At 37.4% G+C, this 20,672-nt stretch overlaps 1 protein-coding gene across 1 annotated transcript in view; it reads right to left on the bottom strand.

Moving 5' to 3' along the window:
- The window catches only part of LOC106664105, a 61,373-nt gene extending 51,987 nt beyond the window's left edge, over positions 1-9,386 (bottom strand). The window contains exon 1 of the mRNA XM_014389524.2: positions 9,054-9,386. Coding sequence (XP_014245010.1) covers positions 9,054-9,252 — 199 coding nt within the window. The 5' untranslated portion in view covers positions 9,253-9,386. The remainder of the gene's footprint in view (positions 1-9,053) is intronic.
- Positions 9,387-20,672: the final 11,286 nt, after the last annotated feature.

Below are 20,672 nucleotides of genomic sequence, written 5' to 3' on the forward strand. Positions count from 1 at the left end.
TTTTTATTGTTTCTAATGTACAAACGAGAGGCTAGTATTTTAGGATATCGATGTGGTATACATATAAAAACGGAGTCAGTAACCAGATCAAGACGCTCAAATGGTACTAGTTTAAAATAAAATAGGCGTGAAAGACCAGAAAAAGAAGTAAAACACGCAGAGGGACGAGAATGGCTTCAGGTGTTTGTAGGCCCATAAACCTCCTACATAAGGGACGTCGGTGGCCGCAACGGTTTAAGCGTTGACACGGCGCTCATCACTGTAAGGTAAAGGTCCCAGGTTCGAATCCAGCGGCCATGTATTCGAACCCGTCATACTTACAAATGGGCTTTTTTTTTTAAAATACCGGCACCTCGAGGGTTTATATAACCTCGTAGTTGAAATACCCTCGTTGAAAAAATAATAATAACAAAAAAATCCTACATTATATATTAATTGTAATTCTTTTATTTTCATTTGGTCATCTAAAAGCCCAATTATTTTATATTACAAAAAAACTCGAATTGTTAATTTGGCGTGAAAATAGTCTCGATGTCCTCAGTTTTATGTCATAATAGACCATATAATGTTTTAAAATATCGCAAATATAAATTGTTATATTTAAATTCCTATAATTTTTGGTTTTGGTTGTAATTTTGTGTTCTATGAGTCAAACGATTTTTTATTAAAAAAAACAACTCATATATTAAGGAATTTACAGCATCTATTTAATACCAGTTTTTCATACAAACTTTTTCAATACTTTAAAGAAAATGTTACTTTGTAATTAAAAAGGTTTAATTTTGAATTTGAAATATTAAAAAAGTTAATTTAAAGTCAGAAAGTAACTCCACGTGAGTCTTCAGAGAGGTAGCCGTTTACGAAAGGTGTAGACTTCAGTCACTGGTTCGCTAAGCGTCGGGTGAGGTGCGGCCATTAAAGAGAGAAAGGAAGCGGGCTCAGAATGCATCCCTGACAAACCCCAGCATTACTCGGAAAATTTCAGAGCGTCACTCTACACAAATGCCGAGAAGAGTAGAAGCTGTAATACGAGCAGATGGTTCATGTCCTACTCGCTACGGAAGGTTGATTTTTTATTCCAACAATCCTCCATCCAATCATCCTATGAAGCTCATTTTGTTCTTACAAACCTTCTATTAATTAAATAATATATTTACAAAATACGTACTACCTGGTGGAGTTTTTTAATGAATTTGTAGGTCGGACGTGTATAACTGAAACAAAATATACGTTTGCCGACGATTGAATATTCTACCATTGAGTCATAATTTTCAGTTCAGCTCTTATATAAACAAAAAACCGATCAGTTATAAACATCTATTTTATATATCGTATCAATTTCAGCTGAAATGGCAAAACGATCAATATTGGCCTTGTAAGTCTTGTCCGAATCGGATCTGCGATATCCCTCAAAGTGTACGAAAGAATTTCATTTTCCTTATTAGGGGCTTCAGATGATTTAGTACTCATCGCAGATAACCCGATTGTAGTCCTGGAAATGATTAATAGATCGTTTCAATATTGTGAATGATGGAACTTGTTAGTGAACTTCGACAAGTCTAAAATCATGGATTTTCAGAGAGGTGGAAAACAGAGGAAAAGTGAGAAATGGCATTATAAAGGAACCTTAATTGAAATATTTAATATAAATATTTGGGCGTTATTATGGCACCAACGCTGTCCTTTTTTAGGACGAAAAGCTTGCAACAGCTAAGTTTGGATTGAAATTAACGTAGTCAAGTTTATTTTTTATCTCAACCAAGACCTTACAAAAAAAGAATAATTAATTGAAAGAAATAACTTGGTCAATTAGACCACTAAAACATAAATGGATTAATATTTATTTAAAAAGGTGTTTTTAACTACTAAAGTAGATTTGTTTTTCCGGGGGTTCGTAACAGCAGAGGTCATATCAACCCTCAGGGTGCCGATTTTTTTTTTTTTTTTTTTAAAGCCAATTTGTAAGTATGTCGGGTTCGAATGTAGAATTTTAATGCAGTAGGACGGAGTATAATGCGCTATCCGGCATACATGTGGGGATTTACGAGATTTGAATCGGTGGAAAAATTAAATTTATTTATTCTTTAAAAAAATATACTCCTTGCCAAAAAATACGCATGACTATTTCATTTATCACGAGAATAATACAAGCCCTTTCTTATTCTTAACCCGAGAGCTGCACCTTAAATATGTACAAAAAGTACTATTGTTACAAGTATTTCGCCTGCCAAAAATGTTGGCTAAAATAGTTAAATTCTATTATATATAGTGGTCTATTGACCAAATTACTTCTTTCAATTAATTTATCCTTTTATGTAAGGTTTTGGTCGAAACGGAAAAGCTAGTGCCACGAGCGGGATTGGAACCCACAATCTTCGGCTCAATACGCGCTGTTCTAACCACTTGAGCTATCATGATTTCAATCCACTCGGACACCAACTCATCTCAACCTACAACCGTTCGAATTTTCCGTCGTTTTTGCCATTTTTCGAGTGGATCGAAGTCACGATAGCTCAAGTGGTAGAGCAGCGGCATATTTAGCCGAAGGTCGTGGGTTCGAATCCCGCTCGTGGCACTAGCTTATTCATTTCGACCAAAACCTTACATAAAAGTATAAAATAGTTATTAATACGAACATGTTTTGGGCAAAAGATTTTAAAAATGTTTATACCAAGTATGAATTTTATTTTAGAATATATTAAAAAAAATGGGAAAAAGTACAGTTAAAATATCTGCTGGAAGCCATTAAAAAAAAATATTATAATAATTTGGAGGATAAAACTGTTCAAAATTCCACGCCCTGTACGATAGATTAAAACTTAATAGACAGAGGCGACTACAAGTCTGATAAAACCAAATTTAATTTTATGAGAGGAATACTGATGATTCGGGAACAACTGCTGGATTTAAATTTTAGAAGGAACAGCATGCTCGTACAATGTGTTATGTTGGCGCGGTGTAGATGTCGTTCATTACGTGGCGGTCTGCCATGTTCTAAACGAATAAAAGCCTTGGGGAAAAATATATTCCTACCTAATTATTATATATGAAGGAGTGAGTATCACTGTATTATTTGTATAGTTATGTATATAGTGTACGGTTTAATTATTTATTAAGGATGTTATATATCTGGTTAAATAAAGACTGTACATATTAGCTGATTACAACATTAGTTTCGCAACTCGGCAGAAGGACGTCATGTTTCACATTTTTAAGTATTTGGATTTTATTATTTTACATTGTTTCAACTACTAATGTAGTTTACATTTTCAATTGTGGTAAAATGGGTTGTTTTGTCACCATACACAAACTCTTTTTTTAAAGACTCTTGCAGGTAATGTTGTTATATGCACAGGTAGTACAGGTTTATCACAGTCACAATTTTATATTTACAAAAGCCTAATCTTCAGAACTCTTTTCTTTTCAAGTACAACATTATTCTTACACATCTTTTTTGAATAATGAGAACTGCTCCCACACACTGGCAACCCATAGCTCATAACCCCTTGGAAAAGTGCAAAGTAGACTATCCGCCGTACCTCACGCGAGATGGTATCCCGAACTTTTAATATTAGAAAACAAAGAGAAGACAACCTACTGACACTATACTTCAAGTGCTGGCACCATGATAAGTGACTATCAACAATGATCCCTAATATTTTACAAGTATTTACCTGTGGGTACCTTTTATAGTTAAGGGACACTATCATTGCTTTTTTGAGTACATTCACTGACATATAATTATTTTCAAACAATTTGGTCATGCTTTTTAAGGTGTTTACCCTTGCACAATCAAGGTTATCAATGTCATCTGCAGTTATCACCACAGGTCAATCGTCTGCGAAGTGATGGAGAGATACATTATTTTCAATTTACGTTTTAGTGATCAATTGACCAAGTTACTTCTTTGGTTGAGATAAAAAGTTAGTGTCACGAGGGGATTCGAACCCACGACCTTCGGATAAATACGCCACTGCTCTACCACTTGAGCTATCGTGACTTCGATCCTCTCGGACACCAACTCTCTATCTCAAACTACAACCGTTCGAATTTTCCCTCTTTTTGCCATGTCGTGTAATCAGGATTTGATTCTCGGCGACTTATGAATATTATTTTCGATATCAGGAGCAATGCGTTTCTTTAGATCATTTACATATATTATAAATAGGAGCGAGCCCAATTGTGAGCCTTGAGGTACACCATGTTCTATTGATAGTTTTAGTGATATTAGACCCATTTAACACACTGATATCTATCTAGGAAGTTTTTACATAAGTCAAGGGCAACACCCCTTACTCAATAAGCCTGTAACTTGTCAAACAGAACAGAATGTTTTGACACTATGTCAAAAGCTTTACTGAGATGAGTGGTCACAATTTGTACGTGTTGATTTTTTTCAAAGTTTACACATTTTATGAGGTTGGCTATCGACAATACCAATGCCATCTCGGAAACAAAATTTCTCACTAGAGCCCGATTTGAGTTATAGGTCTATAATTATTTGCCTCATTTTTACTACCACTCCCTGGTGTAACAATATACTGCGTTAGAAAATCCGGGAAATAACATTCAGAAACACAGATTAATTACACATAGTTCATTCCCGATCGCTCCTCATTACTTCACTAAATTATTGAACAACTAGTCACTAAAAAATACACACAAATAGCGTTTTTTATTAATTGATATTGAACCAATAGCTCAGTCAAATTTGGCTCTTTGGAACTTTACAAGTTTAAAATCTTATCGCACTTATCCGGGAAAAACGTTCATTCGACTGTTCAAGGGAAAAATGCGATAAATCACTATAAGAATATTACCGTGGTTTTCAAACCGTCCTTCGGCTCCTCTCCTTTTATGTACAACATAAACGGATTAATCACGCGCTCGGAACGGCCCCTACAGTAAACTGTCATAATTAAATATTCACACGTTGCAGGCTCAGGCTAAACTTGCTTAGAAGTTGAAATGGAATGAATTTCAAATGCTTACATGCTCGCGTTTACCTTGGGAGATCGGGCAAAACTGAAACAACTGATTCAATTTGAGTCGGATTCGATTAAAAAAATAAAAAAATTAATGACAAATGGTAATTCTTTCTTGAGAGGGCTTTGTTTTTTGCTCAGCAAGCGATGAAACATGTCATGGCATTTCAAGTCCATCCGGTCAGTGAGCTCATGAGGTACCAATTGAGCTTTTTGACTTTTCCAAGTTATTGAGTGTCTTGAAACTGTGCGTTTGTATTCAGATGTGCTGAGAGTCCTCTGACAGTTTGATAAGGGTTTTCTTCCAGGATAAGCTTGAAGACTAGTTGGAAAGTTTGTAGAAATTAAGGTGGGTACGGATTGGTACCACAGCTCCTTTAATTTATTCAGTCACCCTTATCTTATAGGAGTATTAGTACTGATTTTTGCTAAAGTTTTAATGCATTTGATCAGTTCCTATAAATTGTAGAGCTGATAGAAAAAGCAATTGCGAATGACTCCATCCATAGACCACCAAATCTTCTAGCTTTCTAGATCTAAAGAGAAGCCGTCTGATAATTCAAGAATTAGAATTAAATTAGAGGAAAACGCAAATCTGACAGACTCCAAGGAAGGGGTACTAATGGACGGATCAAAGATGGAGCTTTGGTAGGTGTAATGGGGAAAGGGCCGAAATTAGACGCCAGCAAAATCCTTTGGTCTAGTCCAAATCCGTGCTCAGGAGTTAATAAAGAAGAATATGAAAAGAGCGCAGATTTACTATCGGACACTCAGGCGGCTTTAAAGGCGCTAATTTAGTAAGCTTTCATTTCCGAACTACACTGCAAAAACCACATGGCCTAATGGCCCTAGGAAAACACAAGCTCACTTTAGGTCAGGAACAAAGGTACAGAAGGACAACAGACTGACCAACTAGCCAAAAAGGCGCAGCACTCTACCCGTTACCCAAGGGGCAGGGACCACAACCAGGCACACAGGAGAGTGTGTTAAAGAGCTGGTAAATTAGCTTGAGAAAGAAAAACTACTGAACAAAAGCACCAAATATGACGCAAGCTAATTCATAAATCTCTCAAAAAGAAAGCCAAAAGCACTCCTCTCTCCATCGGCGATTTACTTCAAGAATGCTGTACTAAATTGAAATAAAGGTCAACAAATCTAACATTATTTTTCTAAATATAGGTCACAAAGAACCGAAATTTAACAAGGAAAATATTGATGCTAGCGACTATCGATAATTGAGTGTATCATCCTTAACCATCCCCAAACTTTCATAGGAAAACACAATCCCTATCAGTAATGAATTGATTGGCCAACTACTCAAAGATTGTCACACACCACAGGATCTATTGGGTGAAAGTGGTTTGCTTAAGGAGCTTACCAAATGTCCGGCTGACCCCTTTTGTTTAACAAACACCTACAACTTCTCCAATCTAGTGGTATGTATAACTTGCGGTGGTAGAGTGTTTTGCACATGTTTGTAAAAAGGTTACCTACCAAGTAACCATAATTACATTATTCACTTTGATACGGTAATCGATTCCGTATCTAACCTACAATATTAACTTTCACTTGAATTATATCACAAAAAAAAGAAAATGGCGACCAAAACCATAAAGTGGATTTTCTGGGCAAAAGATCGGACATCTATGGTTGAATAAGTATGTTGTTTTCAATATTTTGGAATCCTCCGGAGCAAAAGTACGCCAAGTGGATGTGAAAATGATATAGGAAAATAAATCTTCCTTCGGTTCCCGGGCGGTAACTTCTGAAAACTTTTCTCTTTACAGAGAATTGGCTCCAGGTGCGAAATGTGATAAGATGTTTATTTAACATCTTTTTATTTAACTTTGTCAGACTGAACGCTAAGCCTAATCCAAGTTTCTGATGTATGTTTGTCTCTGCTGGTTTTTTCCGTCAAATTAACTCTTTTTAACTTCAAAATTAACCTTTTCTTAAATTTTATATTAACCTTTTTAACTTCACATTAACCATTTCATTAATACATTAATAAAAAATAAAAAAATAGGCGACGGTATGAAATATAAGCATGTAAAGTAAGATTTTCAATATAAAATAATTGAGCTGTTAGAAGACCACATAAAAATTTATTACAATTAAATATAAAAATAAAGGATTTTTCTTTTAATTTGATATCTTTTAAATAAAATAATAATAATAATTTGGCTCTTACAAGACCGCATGAAAATTTATTACAATTAAAATTAAGAATTACATAAAATAAAATATAAAAATAAAGGAATCTGTTTTGAATTTGTGAAAGAAATACGAAAAATTGTGTTTTGTAAGAGCCATTTTTTTTATATTTAAAAAATAAATTTGAAATATAATGGAATTTTACTTTATATGCTTATAATTCATACCATCTACGACATTTTAATGCTTAAAAGAAACTGTTAATTTGAAATTAAAACAGATTAATTTGAAGTTAAAAATGGTTAATTTCATATCGAAAAGGGTTAATTTGGTGCGAAAAATAGACCTAATGCTCCTAGGTTTTTAAATTATATAAAAATAAACAAAAAACATGAAAATTGATTACAATTAAAATTAAAAGATATGTAAAATTAAATATAAAAACAAATTATTATACTATTAATTTTACTTTTTTTTATTATCAAATTAATTACTTATTTATAGACTTTAATTTATATATTTTTTAAATCGCGAATTAATAGAAATATTTTTGAAGTATATTTTTTTATATTCAATTTTGACTAACCTTTAATTTTAATTAATTTTCATACGATGTTATTTATTTTTAATTTTCAAATTTTAAAAAATCGTTTTATTACATTCCATTTTTTTATACTTTTTAATTTTCATATAGCCTTCCAAGGGCCGAATTAATTTATATTTAAAAAAATCTCAAATACACAGGAACTTTACACTTATATAATTTATATACCATCTCCTAAGTTTTTTTAATGCTTTAAAGAAAGGGTTAATTTGGTATTGAAAAGGGTTATTTGGTGAGAAAAATGGCTCCTAGGTTTTTAAATTATATAAAAATAAGCTCATCTATTAATTTTACTTTTTTATTATAAAATTAATTACTTATTTATAGAGTTGAATTTATTTTTTTTTTTAACCTGGAGTTAATAGAAGTATTCTTGAAGGATAGTGTTTTATATTTAATTTTGACCAAATTTTAATTTTAATTAATTTTCATTTGATATTTTATTTGGGCACATTTATTTATTTTTTAATTTTCTCAAATTTAAAAAATCCTTTTTTACATTTAATTTTTTATACTTTTTAATTTTCATATAGTCTTCCAATTATTGTATAGTTAAAAAAATCTCAAATTACAGGAACTTTACGCCCTTTTATTTCATACCATTTCGTATTTTTTTATGTTTTATAAAAGGGTAAATTTGAAATTGAACAAAAAATAAAAGGTAAAAAGTCAGGTCCACTAGATTCGAAACAGTAGCCGTTACCTTAAAAATGGTTAATTTGACGTGGGAAAAAATATATGTATCGGCAAAAGGACTCTTCTAGTTGGCTTATAGAGCCATGTTTATGTCCTGATACGACTTCTCTACTACCGGTTATTTAATACTAAAAAATAGAAAGTAAATTAAAATTAAATCAAATTCGAGACCTGTACTTCTGGCGGAGGGTTGGATAAACCATGCTGTATGGTTTATTGGTTTATTTTTATAATTTTATAATTGTGATTTCTTTTCTAATTCAGTCGAGGGATCATAAATTATCATCTAATTAGTATAAGAATGAAAGAAAATCTGTATATCATTAATGCTGATCCGATATGCAATTTATTTTCGCTGTGATCAGGAGCATCTGTTGTGTCTTCTCTAGTTCTAATTAAGATGCGTGCAAAATCGCAGATCAATCGCACATTAATTATTACCAGTTGAAAAAAAAAGTTATGATGTTTTGAAAAGTACTGACATACTGGAGAGGTCTATCTACCTTATGGATCCTCTTTGCCAGTTCCATTTTATCAAGTATTGTTCGACTGGGCAGGTCAAGTGATACGTTTGCGCTACGCCTTCAATCACGTCGACAAAGCATGCGACTTACCTGAGGGTGTGCATGATTGAGGAGGCGGAGTGGTCGGGGTATTCCGGACGGCCGGTGAGGAGGGCGGCTCCGACCTGGAATCCTCAGGATCGACGAGAGGCGACACGGAACTCCTGGAGGACCCGGCCCCCCAACCCTCGGCGGAAGTGGCACCACCTTCTTCGAAAGATTTACTCACGAACTGCGTCAGCTGTTCCATTTGGGCGGAAGTACCGTCCTCGCGTTTCCGAATGGAATGTTCTACGGTCCCCGTTCCGCTGTATCCGTCTACCCTCGCCTTTTTCCTCTCTCCCACCTCGGCCACCGCCTGGGCGGTCCTTCCCGACACCACGCCTATCCCGATCCATGCCCCCTTCGCACTCCCCCCTCGACAAACTCAGGATTTATAGGAAACCCACCCTTACGCACCCGACTAATCGAATCACCCTCGAATTACAAGTGGTTAATCCTCCAGCCGACTCACCCCACCGTGTTACCTTTCCCTTCCATAACAATGACATTACATCATATTCCAGGACCTTTTACCCTGGTAGCTAACCGACCCTGCTCACAGACCTTTCTTCCTCCATTCTACATTTTACAACTTAACACCCTCATTGTCAGTTCGAACGTTCACATTATGGAACAAATCGAGATTATAAATCCCCACCGTCCTCATATTATTGTTATCAAATGTCAAAGGAGAAAGATAGAAACAAGAAGAACAAAAATCAAAACATTTAAATTAATATCAATTAATTTCTCTATTTAGCTGAGGTCTTGGGTAAGATGGAAAAGTTAGTGTAACGAGCGGGATTCGAACCCACGATCATCAGCTCAATACGTCGTTGCTCTGACCACTTGAGTTATCGCGACTTCGATCCACGCGCACACTAACTCTCCATCTCAACCTACAACCTTTTCAATATTCCTCTTTTTGCCATTTTTCAAAGGCCGCGGTTGGAAACCGTGACGCTAACTTTTTCATATCAACCGAGACCTTAGATAAAAAGTATAATTAATCTAAATCTGTCTTTCGCTCAGGGGTCAGTTATGGTGCTCAAATCCGGGGTTTTCAGCAGTATGAGATAATTTTTATCTAATGTCTTGGTTGAAATGTACAACCAAAGTAATAAGCCGCTGCTCTCACCACTTGAGCTATCGTGACTTCGAACCACTTGGACACCAAATCCCAAGGAGACGTGGGTTCGAAACCCGCTCGTTACACTAACTTTTTCATCTCCACCGAGACCTTAGATAAAAAGTATAATTGATTCCCTAGTTTTCGTGGTCCGCGTGACCAATTAATATCTTTCAATTAATTAAGGTTTTTATTTGAGATAAAAAAGTCAGTGTCACGAGCGGGATTCGAACCCACGACCTTCGGCTAGGTACGCCGCTGCTCTATCTCTTGAGCTATCGTAACCTCGATCCACTCGGACACCAACTCCCATCTCAACCCCACCTTTTGAATTTTCCCTCCTTTTTTGCCATTTTTCAAATATCGTGTAATCGGATTGGATTCTCGGCGACAAATGAAATGGCCACGGAGAGTTTTAGTGAAGTGTACTTCATTTTAACTTATTAAATTCCCTAGTTTTCGTGGTCCGCTTTACCAATTAATATCTTTCAATTAAGTAACTAGTGAATTTAATAAGTTAAATAATGTACATCTTCACTAATGCTCTAAAACACCATACGTACCCACACATCCATCATCATTCTCGCAGATAAATACAGTTATTCTTTATCTTTCACAATAATATATACATACATATTAAACTATTTAAAAACTGAAAATTTACAAGGTACGGGGTATTCACTATTCCGCCGATCGCCACTCCTCATTCTTACCAAACGCCTAGAACTAGAAACTAGATCACGGGCAGTCGAGATATTTGGCTACTTCGTCGACAGGCAGTTGGGCAGCAGTCCCAAGTGTGACAATGGCAGTATCTAAGGAAAAAACGTACGTGTTGTACTAAACCGTGATTTATATCTCGTATATCTCAGCTCAAATCAGAAAGAACAAATGTATTGATTTGGTTTTAGGCAAATTACAGACAGACGGGACTTCATCCGATGTCATGTTAATTAAAGCTTATTTATTTCATGTTGTTTCAGGCAAAATTCGAATGGTGGTGTCCGAGGGGATCGAAGTCGCGATAGCTCAAGTGGATAGACCAGCAGGCGTATTGAGCGGAAGGTCGTTGGTTCGAATCCCACTCGAGACATTAGCTTTTTAATCTCCACCAAGACTTTAGATATAAAGTGTCTCATATTGCTGAAAGACCCGGATGTGGGCACCATAACAGAAATACTGATCTAAATTAATTAATTATACTTCCAATTAATTAGGGTTTTTAGTTGAGATAAAAAAGTCAGTGTCACGGGCGGGATTCGAACCCACGACCTTCGGCTAGATACGCCGCTACTCTTCCACTTGAGCTATCGTAACTTCGATCCACTCGGACACCAACTTCCCATCTCAGCTTCACCTTTTGAATTTTCCACCCTTTTTGCCATTTTTCAAATGTCGTGTGATCTGTTTGATTCTCGGCGACAATTCAAATGGCCACGGAGAGGTTTCGTGAAGATATACTTCGGTTTAATTATTAAATCCATTACAGTTCGTGGTCCGATTGACCAATTAACATTTTTCAATTAATTAATATTTATGAAAGGTTTTGGTTAAGATAAAAAAATCAGCGTCACGATGGCTCGGGTGGTAGAGTAGCGGCGTATTTTGCCGAAGGTCGTGGGTTCGAATCTCGCTCGTGACTCTGACTTTTTTATCTTAACCAATACCTTTCATAAATATTCATTTATGCAGAGTATTTGTACTTTCTCAAAGTGTGCGTTTTCTGTGTAGATGTGTTAGGGTTGTGTATCGTGTTGAGAGTGTTACTGTGATATTAATGTGGTTTTTTTTATATATGTTTGATTTTGAAGAAATGGGGAAGGAAGCAGGGACAGAAATTAATTTTTATATGAGGAGTCGGCTTCTTTGAGGTGAAAGGAATCGACAATGGAAAAAGTTAATCTTTTTATGTAAGGTTTTTGGTTGAAATTAAAAAGTCAGTGTCACGAGCAAGATTCGAACCCACGACCTTCGGCTAAATACGCCGCTGTTCTACCACTTGAGCTATCGCGACTTCGATCCACTCGGACACTAACTCTCCATCGCAACCTACAACCTTTCGAATTTTCCCTCTTTTTGCCATTTTTAAATCCCGCTCGTGACACTAACTTTTTAATTCCAACCAAAAACCTTACATAAAAAGATTAACTTATTTCCTATAATAAAGATTAACTTTATGTGTTTAGGGTAGTGATTGTTATGTAGGATATGTTTGTATATCTGTATGTTGTGAAAAGATTCATGGCTCAAGGCAATAATTATGAGTAGTTTATGTTTATTATTGTAATATCCTATGTAATATCGTCTTATCTATAATGTACTGTGCCAACCTCCTCGAGATACGAGCAGGTAGGGTTAATGTGATTCAAGGTACGTTTCTGTTTAGGCAAAGTGTTGCGTAAACTTTATAACGGTGATTTTCTGGATGACGTTTAATGTATGATGAGCCCAAGTTTTGAGCTTTTTCCCCTTTCCAATGGCCTAGTTAGTTAACTGTTGTTTCTGTAATAACTGAAAGATTCTCAGCAAATTCTCGAACAGTTGTTCTGGGATTTTCATCGACCAAAGATCATATAACATCATCGTCTAGGGAAGAAGTCTCTCTAAGACCTTTTTCGTCTTCAATTAAAAAGTCTCCCTCTCGAAATTTTTGAAACCATCTCTGAACATGGTCCCACTCATGTGCCGTCGCCCCAAGCTTCATTCATGTTTCTCGTCATTTGGACACCGTTCCGTCGGAGTTTAACCTCGTAAAACGAAATTACGCGAAATCACGCATTGACACGTTATGAATTATTCTTAAGTAACGAAATCTTCTGAGATAAATAGACATTTTTGTTTGGAGGAAGATGAAAAAGTTTTGACAATCGTACAAAAGAATAATCCATCAAATGTAAACAGATTTTTATATAGAGGGGTAATTGAAAGAAAACATTTTGTATCCACAGGGTATTGGGTTGCATAAAACGAATATCGATTTCCTGGTTTAAAAAAATATATATGTGTAATTTAAATTTGAATCAAATAATTTTCACCTTAGTGTTTGGATCGTTATGAATCCCCTTTATACAATCCCCCTCGACCTAGATTATTCCTGCTATAACTTTTTATTGATGTAGCCCATCTGGCTGTAAGTGATGTTAACCGAGGAAAAAGTCAGACCGTTTAATTTAATCATAACATTTACCGGATTCACCCTAAAAGTGGTCCGTTTTTATGAAAACCACGGTCAACTCGATAGATCTTCATTTCGTGACTGACCCTCTGATCTTGCCCCTGCCAATACTGGCAGCCCCTAAGGACATATGATTCACAATCGAACGAACTGGCCACACATCCAAATATTATCCAAAGAAGAGAACTTTATATAATTTTATATTTTAACAGTTGACGATTTCAGTCGAAGTATTATTAAATCAAATCTAATTTTTATCGGGACCTTTTCCGTTAATGTTCCGCGTTCGGTGACAGAGGTCAGGTCTCTGGGCTTCCGCTCTTATCCTATGTTATTTTATGTTTTGAGTCAACGTGTATTGTTGTACACCACTGTATGATTGTACTGAAATTGTATGTATTGGTGTATTGTGTTGTATACCAGTTGTCAAAGAGTTCGGTAGTTAAATAAAAATGAACTTTCTGGCACTCTACGACGCTACCAAAACCAAGGAATCGGCAGTTCGTTCCTTCAGGAAAAGGGCCATCTTCCACTAGGTTCAGGAGGACGAGGCTGAATTTGGCAGGCGTGCAAGGCGGAAATGACGTTAAGAGTAACACATACAACTCATCAAACTGGCTCAAGACCGCCATATTCGACCATTGTGTTGTTCATATACGCTTAGGTATACTAAATAGTAAGAGTTAAATTTTGTGAAAGATAGTGAAGTATAAAGCATAACACGTTCGTTGATTGGTGCAACTGCATGCACGAAGTCTGTTCGAACTCTATTTTGCGTCTTGTGTCTATTTTCCTCCTATACAGGCTGAGATAGCTACTCGTGTGAGATGAAAAGCCAAGTCCTGAAGGATAGGCAGACCAAGATAATAGGTAGCCATCAAATTATAGATTCATAGTCCATGCAGTAGTGTATATATTGAGTACTGGATGTATATGTTGCATGATATTTATGTCTAACAGAAATCGTGGCTAATTTAAACAGTGAAGAATTTATGTCAGAGCCATACCCTGCCCATAAAAAAAACCGACCACCTGGTTTTTGCACGAAATAATAGCCAACTTTGGAAATGCATATTTTTTCAGCCTTTTAAGTCACAGACCTGCTCTAGGTCTGATTTTTTAGAAGATTAATTTTTGTACTTTCTACGAAAACATCCAATTTGAGGAATTGAGGAAATTGTCTTTGGAACGACACCATATAGCAATCGATACGAATTTTTGATATCTTTCAATTGGTCACCTTCCACTTTGCCCGATTTCTCGTCACTTTTCGAGTTATTCGCGATTTTTGCGCATAAAAGCGTGGTTTTTCACGTGGTCATGGAAAACAAACCGATCCCTCTCCCTCTCCCTCTCCCTCTCTCCCCCTCTCTCTCACCCTCTCTCTCCTCCCTCTCTCTCTCTCCTCCCTCCCTCTCTCCACCCCTCTGGCTCCTCCCTCTTACTCTCTCTCCCTCTCACCCTCTCTGTCTCCTCCCTCTCTCTCCCAATCTGTCTCCTCCCTCTCTCTCTCCCTCTACCTCTCCCTCTACCTCTCCCTCTACCTCTACCTCTCCCCCTTCCCTCTCCCCCTTCCCTCTCCCCCTCTCACCCTCTCTCCCTCACCCTCTCTCTTTCTCCCTTTCTCACCCCCTCTCTGTCTCCTCCATCTCTCGCTCCCTCTTTCTCCCCCTCTCTGTCTCCTCCCTCTCTCTCCCTCTCCCTCTCTCCCCCTCTCTCATGTTGAACCGTTATATTTTCGCAAATTTTACGCTCTACAACTTTCGTTCCGAGGACTTTAAAAAAAAAAAATGAATAGGGAAGCGACAATTCTCCCATTTTCTTACAAAACGTGGTTTTTAACGCGGGCTGCCGATAACTATTTGTAGTAAAGTGAAGAGATCAGGGATGAAGCCGTGCAGGTGAAAGAGGCAACTTGTTTTTCTGCTGTCGAACTTTCAGCTGTATTTGAAGCCTTCTTCAGGACTCTATTTAAGTACAATCAACGTTTCATTACAGATTGCATATATAAAAATTATAATGATAATTCAATCACTTACTTGAAAAAGTATTTTAAAAACTTTACAATCAGTTCGGACATTTGTCGTAATAGAAGGGACCTCATCACGACAATTCAGCTTTTACTTCAAATTTCACAGATGTTGGGGCAATTTGGCTTCGAATAACGTATATGGTAAATTGTTATCTTTTTTTTTATTCTTTTTTCTATGAGCACGTAAAAAACCACGTTTTTTTGCCCAAAACTCGCGATTGAGAAATCGGGCAAGTCTATTTTCCTCCTATGCAGGCTGAGATATCTACTCGTGTGAGATGAAAAGCCAAGTCCTGAAGGATGGACAGGGGTGTTCTTAACAAAGCATTGTGATCTGGTAAAAACCCTTAAGCTTAACGAAATGCTTTAAATAATACTGGACATTCCAGGCCAAGAACATAAAGAAGCCGACTCATTATTACCTTAAACCTTAGACTGAACTGGAACCCATGGTCCGAGTCCATCAAGGTTTTTGACGGGAAAAACTATTGTCTTTCCTCTTGGGATCGAGAAGTGAGTTTGTCCTGTTTGTAAAAGAATTCGTCATTGTTTAATACAAAAGGATCGATTAGCGGAATACTCCATTGCCGAGCGAGCTAAAAAAAACGAGACTTATAAACAATAACTTCCGACCGTTTGTCGTCTCCTTAAGGCCTGGAATGGGCGATTAATCCGAATAAAAGGGTTGACGGCCGGCAGGGCAAGGGCCCGACGATTTGTTTCCAGTCTATTGAATAAAGATTTAAGGTGTTCATTTGAATATTTGTGCCATTCGGGGGCGTCATTAGATTAATGGCCGGGCTGAGCGAAAGCAGGAGTAATTGAATTAAAATTTATATCACCACCTCTCGGCCACAGCGATTAGACACAATCGGAGCCGGGAGTTAAATGAGACGAAAAGAGCCCAAAGCAATTAGAACAAGGAAAGAGTGGCGTTGGGGGGTTTCGACCCTCCATCCTCGACCCCCTTTCATTATACAATTCAAAACAAGAGGATGGGACTTCATTCGATTACAGCTCAGGGTATAAAACTTGGACAACGGAAATTTCCCTCCAAGAATTATAACCATAGTTGCTTGTATAATCACCATTTTTACCACATTAGCTCGACTGAGAAACGACATGCCCTGCACCTTGACATATCGCCTTTAATTATTTAGACCACTAATTTGGTTTTCACTCTCAACATTCCACAACCCAGAAGGTGCTTGGCGTTGTAGACCACATATCCTCATTCTTAGAGAATAAAGAATACTGTAGACCTTCCTAGACGTGTCACAAGCATTTGACCGCCTCTGGCATGAGGGTCTTCTGTACAAAGTAAAGCGCGTTCTTCCAAATACCTTACACCTAATCCGACTACTGTCCTGTGAGTGCGGGAGTGCAACAATGTACTTTGACCACTCTCGTGTCTCCTCTACACCTCGGACACCCCAACTACAAACTCTTCACGACCACGGTGTTCTAATAACCAGGCTGAGATAGAAGACAGAACTGCGAATATCTTGACAGGCAGCCTCATTTCACTCACTATTTTACAAAATAACAAAAATTGTAGTGAAACGGCCAGGGAAATTCGACGTCATATACGCATTTTACAAGACAGAGGATGGAAAATAGCATTGCCTTGGATAAAAGCGCACGCAGGGCATGGGGGAAACGAAGAAGCATACAAACGAGCTAAAGAAGCTGTTTTTTTTTATTGGCCTTATGATCTTTGCATATTAGCCATGACGAATTTTTATACATGTTGTTCAAATTGGGGGTTATCGGGAAAAAAGGGCCAGAGGCGACGGTGGGAATCGAACCCACGGCCGCGGCGTGAGAGTCTCTCATGCTAACCACTCGGCTACCGCGGTCCTTCCCACAAAGAAGCTGTTAGGACATGGAAATTTCTTTGACAGCAATCTAGACCCAATCTACAGTTTTGGTGCCCCTTCCGCAATCATAACACCTCGGTGTATATACCTGCGGGACTATTCGGGGTTTCCTCCATGGATTTCAAACCAAATGTTCCAGGCGGATGCCAGGGAACACCTTGCTGACCATTATATGATTTTTACGGATGGTCCTCTGGTGGAAGGTAAGGCTGGGTTTGCTCTTTACGACTCAGTACGGAGGAAGAGTAAAACATTTTCTCTCCCTGCAAATAGCTCCATCTTCTCTGCCGAATCCATGGCTATTCTAAAGGCATGAGAGTATGTAAAGAAAATAGATGTTAAGAAAATTGCTATCGTGACGGATTCAAAAAGTATCGTCTCCCACATAGAGAAAATAAATACCAATTCGAAACTGGACCATGTAACAGTAAATATTTTGCTAGTGTATAGGAAACTGGTCAACAGCGACAAAATATAACTCTATGCTGGATTAGAGGGCATTCAGGGATCCGTGGGAATGAGCTGGTAGATGTGAAGGCGAAACAGGCTATCGATACAGGGGAATTCTGCGAATATAAATACACAAAAAGCGATTGTAGACGTTTACTCAATGCGAGTTGGCTATCTGAGTGGCAGGAATTTCATAATGGCTCCGCAGGCGGATCGAATCAGTCCAGATTCCCCGTGGTACCCAAGGCTCCGTGGTTTCAAGGATGCAGAGCAACTCGCGACTTCTATACAGTAATCACACGGATCAGAAGCAGCCATGGCTTATGGGGTGCTCATAAATATAAGATTGGCCTGAGAGAATTTGCCAATTGTGCTTCCTGTGATTGTACAGAGGACATGAACCATATAATTATGGAATGCCCAGAATACGAGAATATGAGACTTCTAGAATCTCATCAGTGGCATCGAATCCTTGGTTGGAGTGGCCAGACCTTTTTCATTGGAAACTTTAATTACATCTGGGAGAAGAGACATATACCATCTCATTTATTGTTTCATAAGGGAAAGTTGCATTGAGGTGTAATTCAAAGGTAGACATGTAACTTGGGGCGCGTGCTTCGGCTCGGGTCTCTTTTCACCTGCCTCGCTAAGTGGTGGTGGTATCATGTTTAAAAAAAAAATTAAAAAAAAAAAAAATATATATATATATATAATACATGGGTAATACATGATGGGGTGATACATGGGTAATATAATATCATAAACCCACACACACACAAAAAAAAAAATTTGACAAAAATTCTCATCATCTACATAAAACGAAACTGCAGGGAACAGACCGTCCATAATTGGGGAAAAATGTGGAAAACTTCATCCAAAGCTCTTCGGACTAAGGATTACTTTCCTACTAAAAGGAGTAGACTAGCCACCCCAATTACACTCAACTATAAAACAACAATGATGTTAAGCGGTCACGGCAAACATCGAGAATATCTTGCTCGATTTAACATCGTCGAGTCACACAACTGTCCATGAGCCGAGATTCAGGACGGGGATTACATCGTTTTCTCCTGCACAATGTATGACATCGAGAGAAGCATCCTAGTACGAGGAATCACCCTTGAATCAGAGGACCTTGGCCTCAAACAACTGGTTGAAAAAAATATCTTAAATATTTGTGCAAATTTCTCAATAATATAGACTTTAATGTGTGATGATTAGTGATCGTTAGTCGATGATTATTCGGAAATCGTGAGGTGCGGTCTGGTGTGATGTAGGTAGAAAAACATTTTGGTGTAACTGTGTTTGTGTTCTGCGTAATTGTGCCATTCTTGTGTGTCGTGTTGAAAGTGCCTTGTTGAGTGGGGCACACGACACGCGAAAATGGCACAATTACAACAAACACTTTGAGCCCTGAAGATGATCTAAATAAAGATCGAAACGTTGGCACGATAAAGAAAATGTTTTTCTGAAACCTACATCACACCAGACCGCATCTCACGATATCTGAATAATTATCTCTCAGCAAAACGGATCAATTAAGATTTCTACATGTAGGTGCAAAAACCCATTCCAGGAGGGGGGATCCTGAATCACCCAAAATCAGGGCATCAAGGCCTCCATTCTTGTTCCATACGCCCAAAAAGGTTACTATTTCTTAAAACCCTGCTGTCATGAAAACTGCCTGTTCATGAATGATTTACCTAATAGCATACACAATCGGGACCACATACAATTTAGCGAATGATTTCCGTGACGATCGACAAAGTTGGATTCATACTCATGAGTTTTTTCAGTATTTAAAAGGTTCCATCAATACATCCTATGACACTGGGCATGCGAGCGTCATTCTGAAAGCGGTTCACATCCACAACGTTGTCAGTCCACTTGACAATTACATGAAACAATGCTTCATCCACTGTTATCGCAAATGATCGCTGAAAATGTAAAATGTTATTTTTTTTCTTCTTTTTTTTTCTATGAGTCACGTTTTTTTGCCCAAAACTCGCAAATAACTCTAAAACGATTGAGAAATCGGGCAAGTGACAAATGGAAATCTTATTAAAATTTCCTCTGGATTTCTATAGGGCGCCGTTTCAAAGACGATTTCCTGGCTCCACAGCCCGATTTGAAATTTTCGTAAAAAGTGAAAAAATTAACACGTTCTAGAATTTTTTAATATACCGACGAATGAATGTAGGTAGGAAAACATTTGAAAAAATCTTGTTCAGCGTAAAATTTTCTAAAAAATGAGATATAGTGCAGGCCTGTGACTTAAAAGGCTGAGAAAATAAGTATGTCGAAAGTTGGCCATTTTTTCAAGCAAAAAACAGGTGGTCGGTTTTTTTATGGGCAGTGTATTTCAACCACCAGCTTATACGTGTTGAGTCGACACATCTATACCAATAGACATTCTTCGTGAATTTTAATTTTTTTCGACTTATTTAGCATTGTCGAATAGTCTGGCTTCTAAACTTGCATTTAGGATTCTCGATAGGAGATTCAAGGTAGAATTATGCGGAAAGCCGAAATTCCAAGCCCTCGTGATATCATTGCACAAATACATCGTCATTTATAAACAAAAATTTGTAAAATTTCATTTTTCTCCTGTAAAAGTAAACAAAATCCTTTGGGAGAACGATTTACTATTTATTCACATACCTATTTGCAGTCAGAAAACGCATAGATAAGTAGATGAATCATTAAAAATACCTCTCGTCAATCTCGCCCCGGAATAAAGCCGGGAACACACTTAGCCGATGAAACGCTACGCTGCGCTACATCAATTACACCTGCATGATGGTATCATCTGAGAATTTACATTTTATTAATGAGGTTAGGGAGCTTTAAGTGCTACAAGTTGTGGCGTAAAGATGAAACAGGTCCGACTGGATCAGATTCCTTTAGCAATGGTTGACCCAAAGGTGTAGTTGGTCAGAATATCAAAAAGTTATACCACAAA

This window comes from Cimex lectularius, unplaced genomic scaffold (genome assembly GCF_000648675.2).
Source record: "Cimex lectularius strain Harlan isolate CLEC.00 unplaced genomic scaffold, Clec_2.1 scaffold82, whole genome shotgun sequence".
Taxonomy (NCBI): Eukaryota; Metazoa; Arthropoda; class Insecta; order Hemiptera; family Cimicidae; genus Cimex; species Cimex lectularius.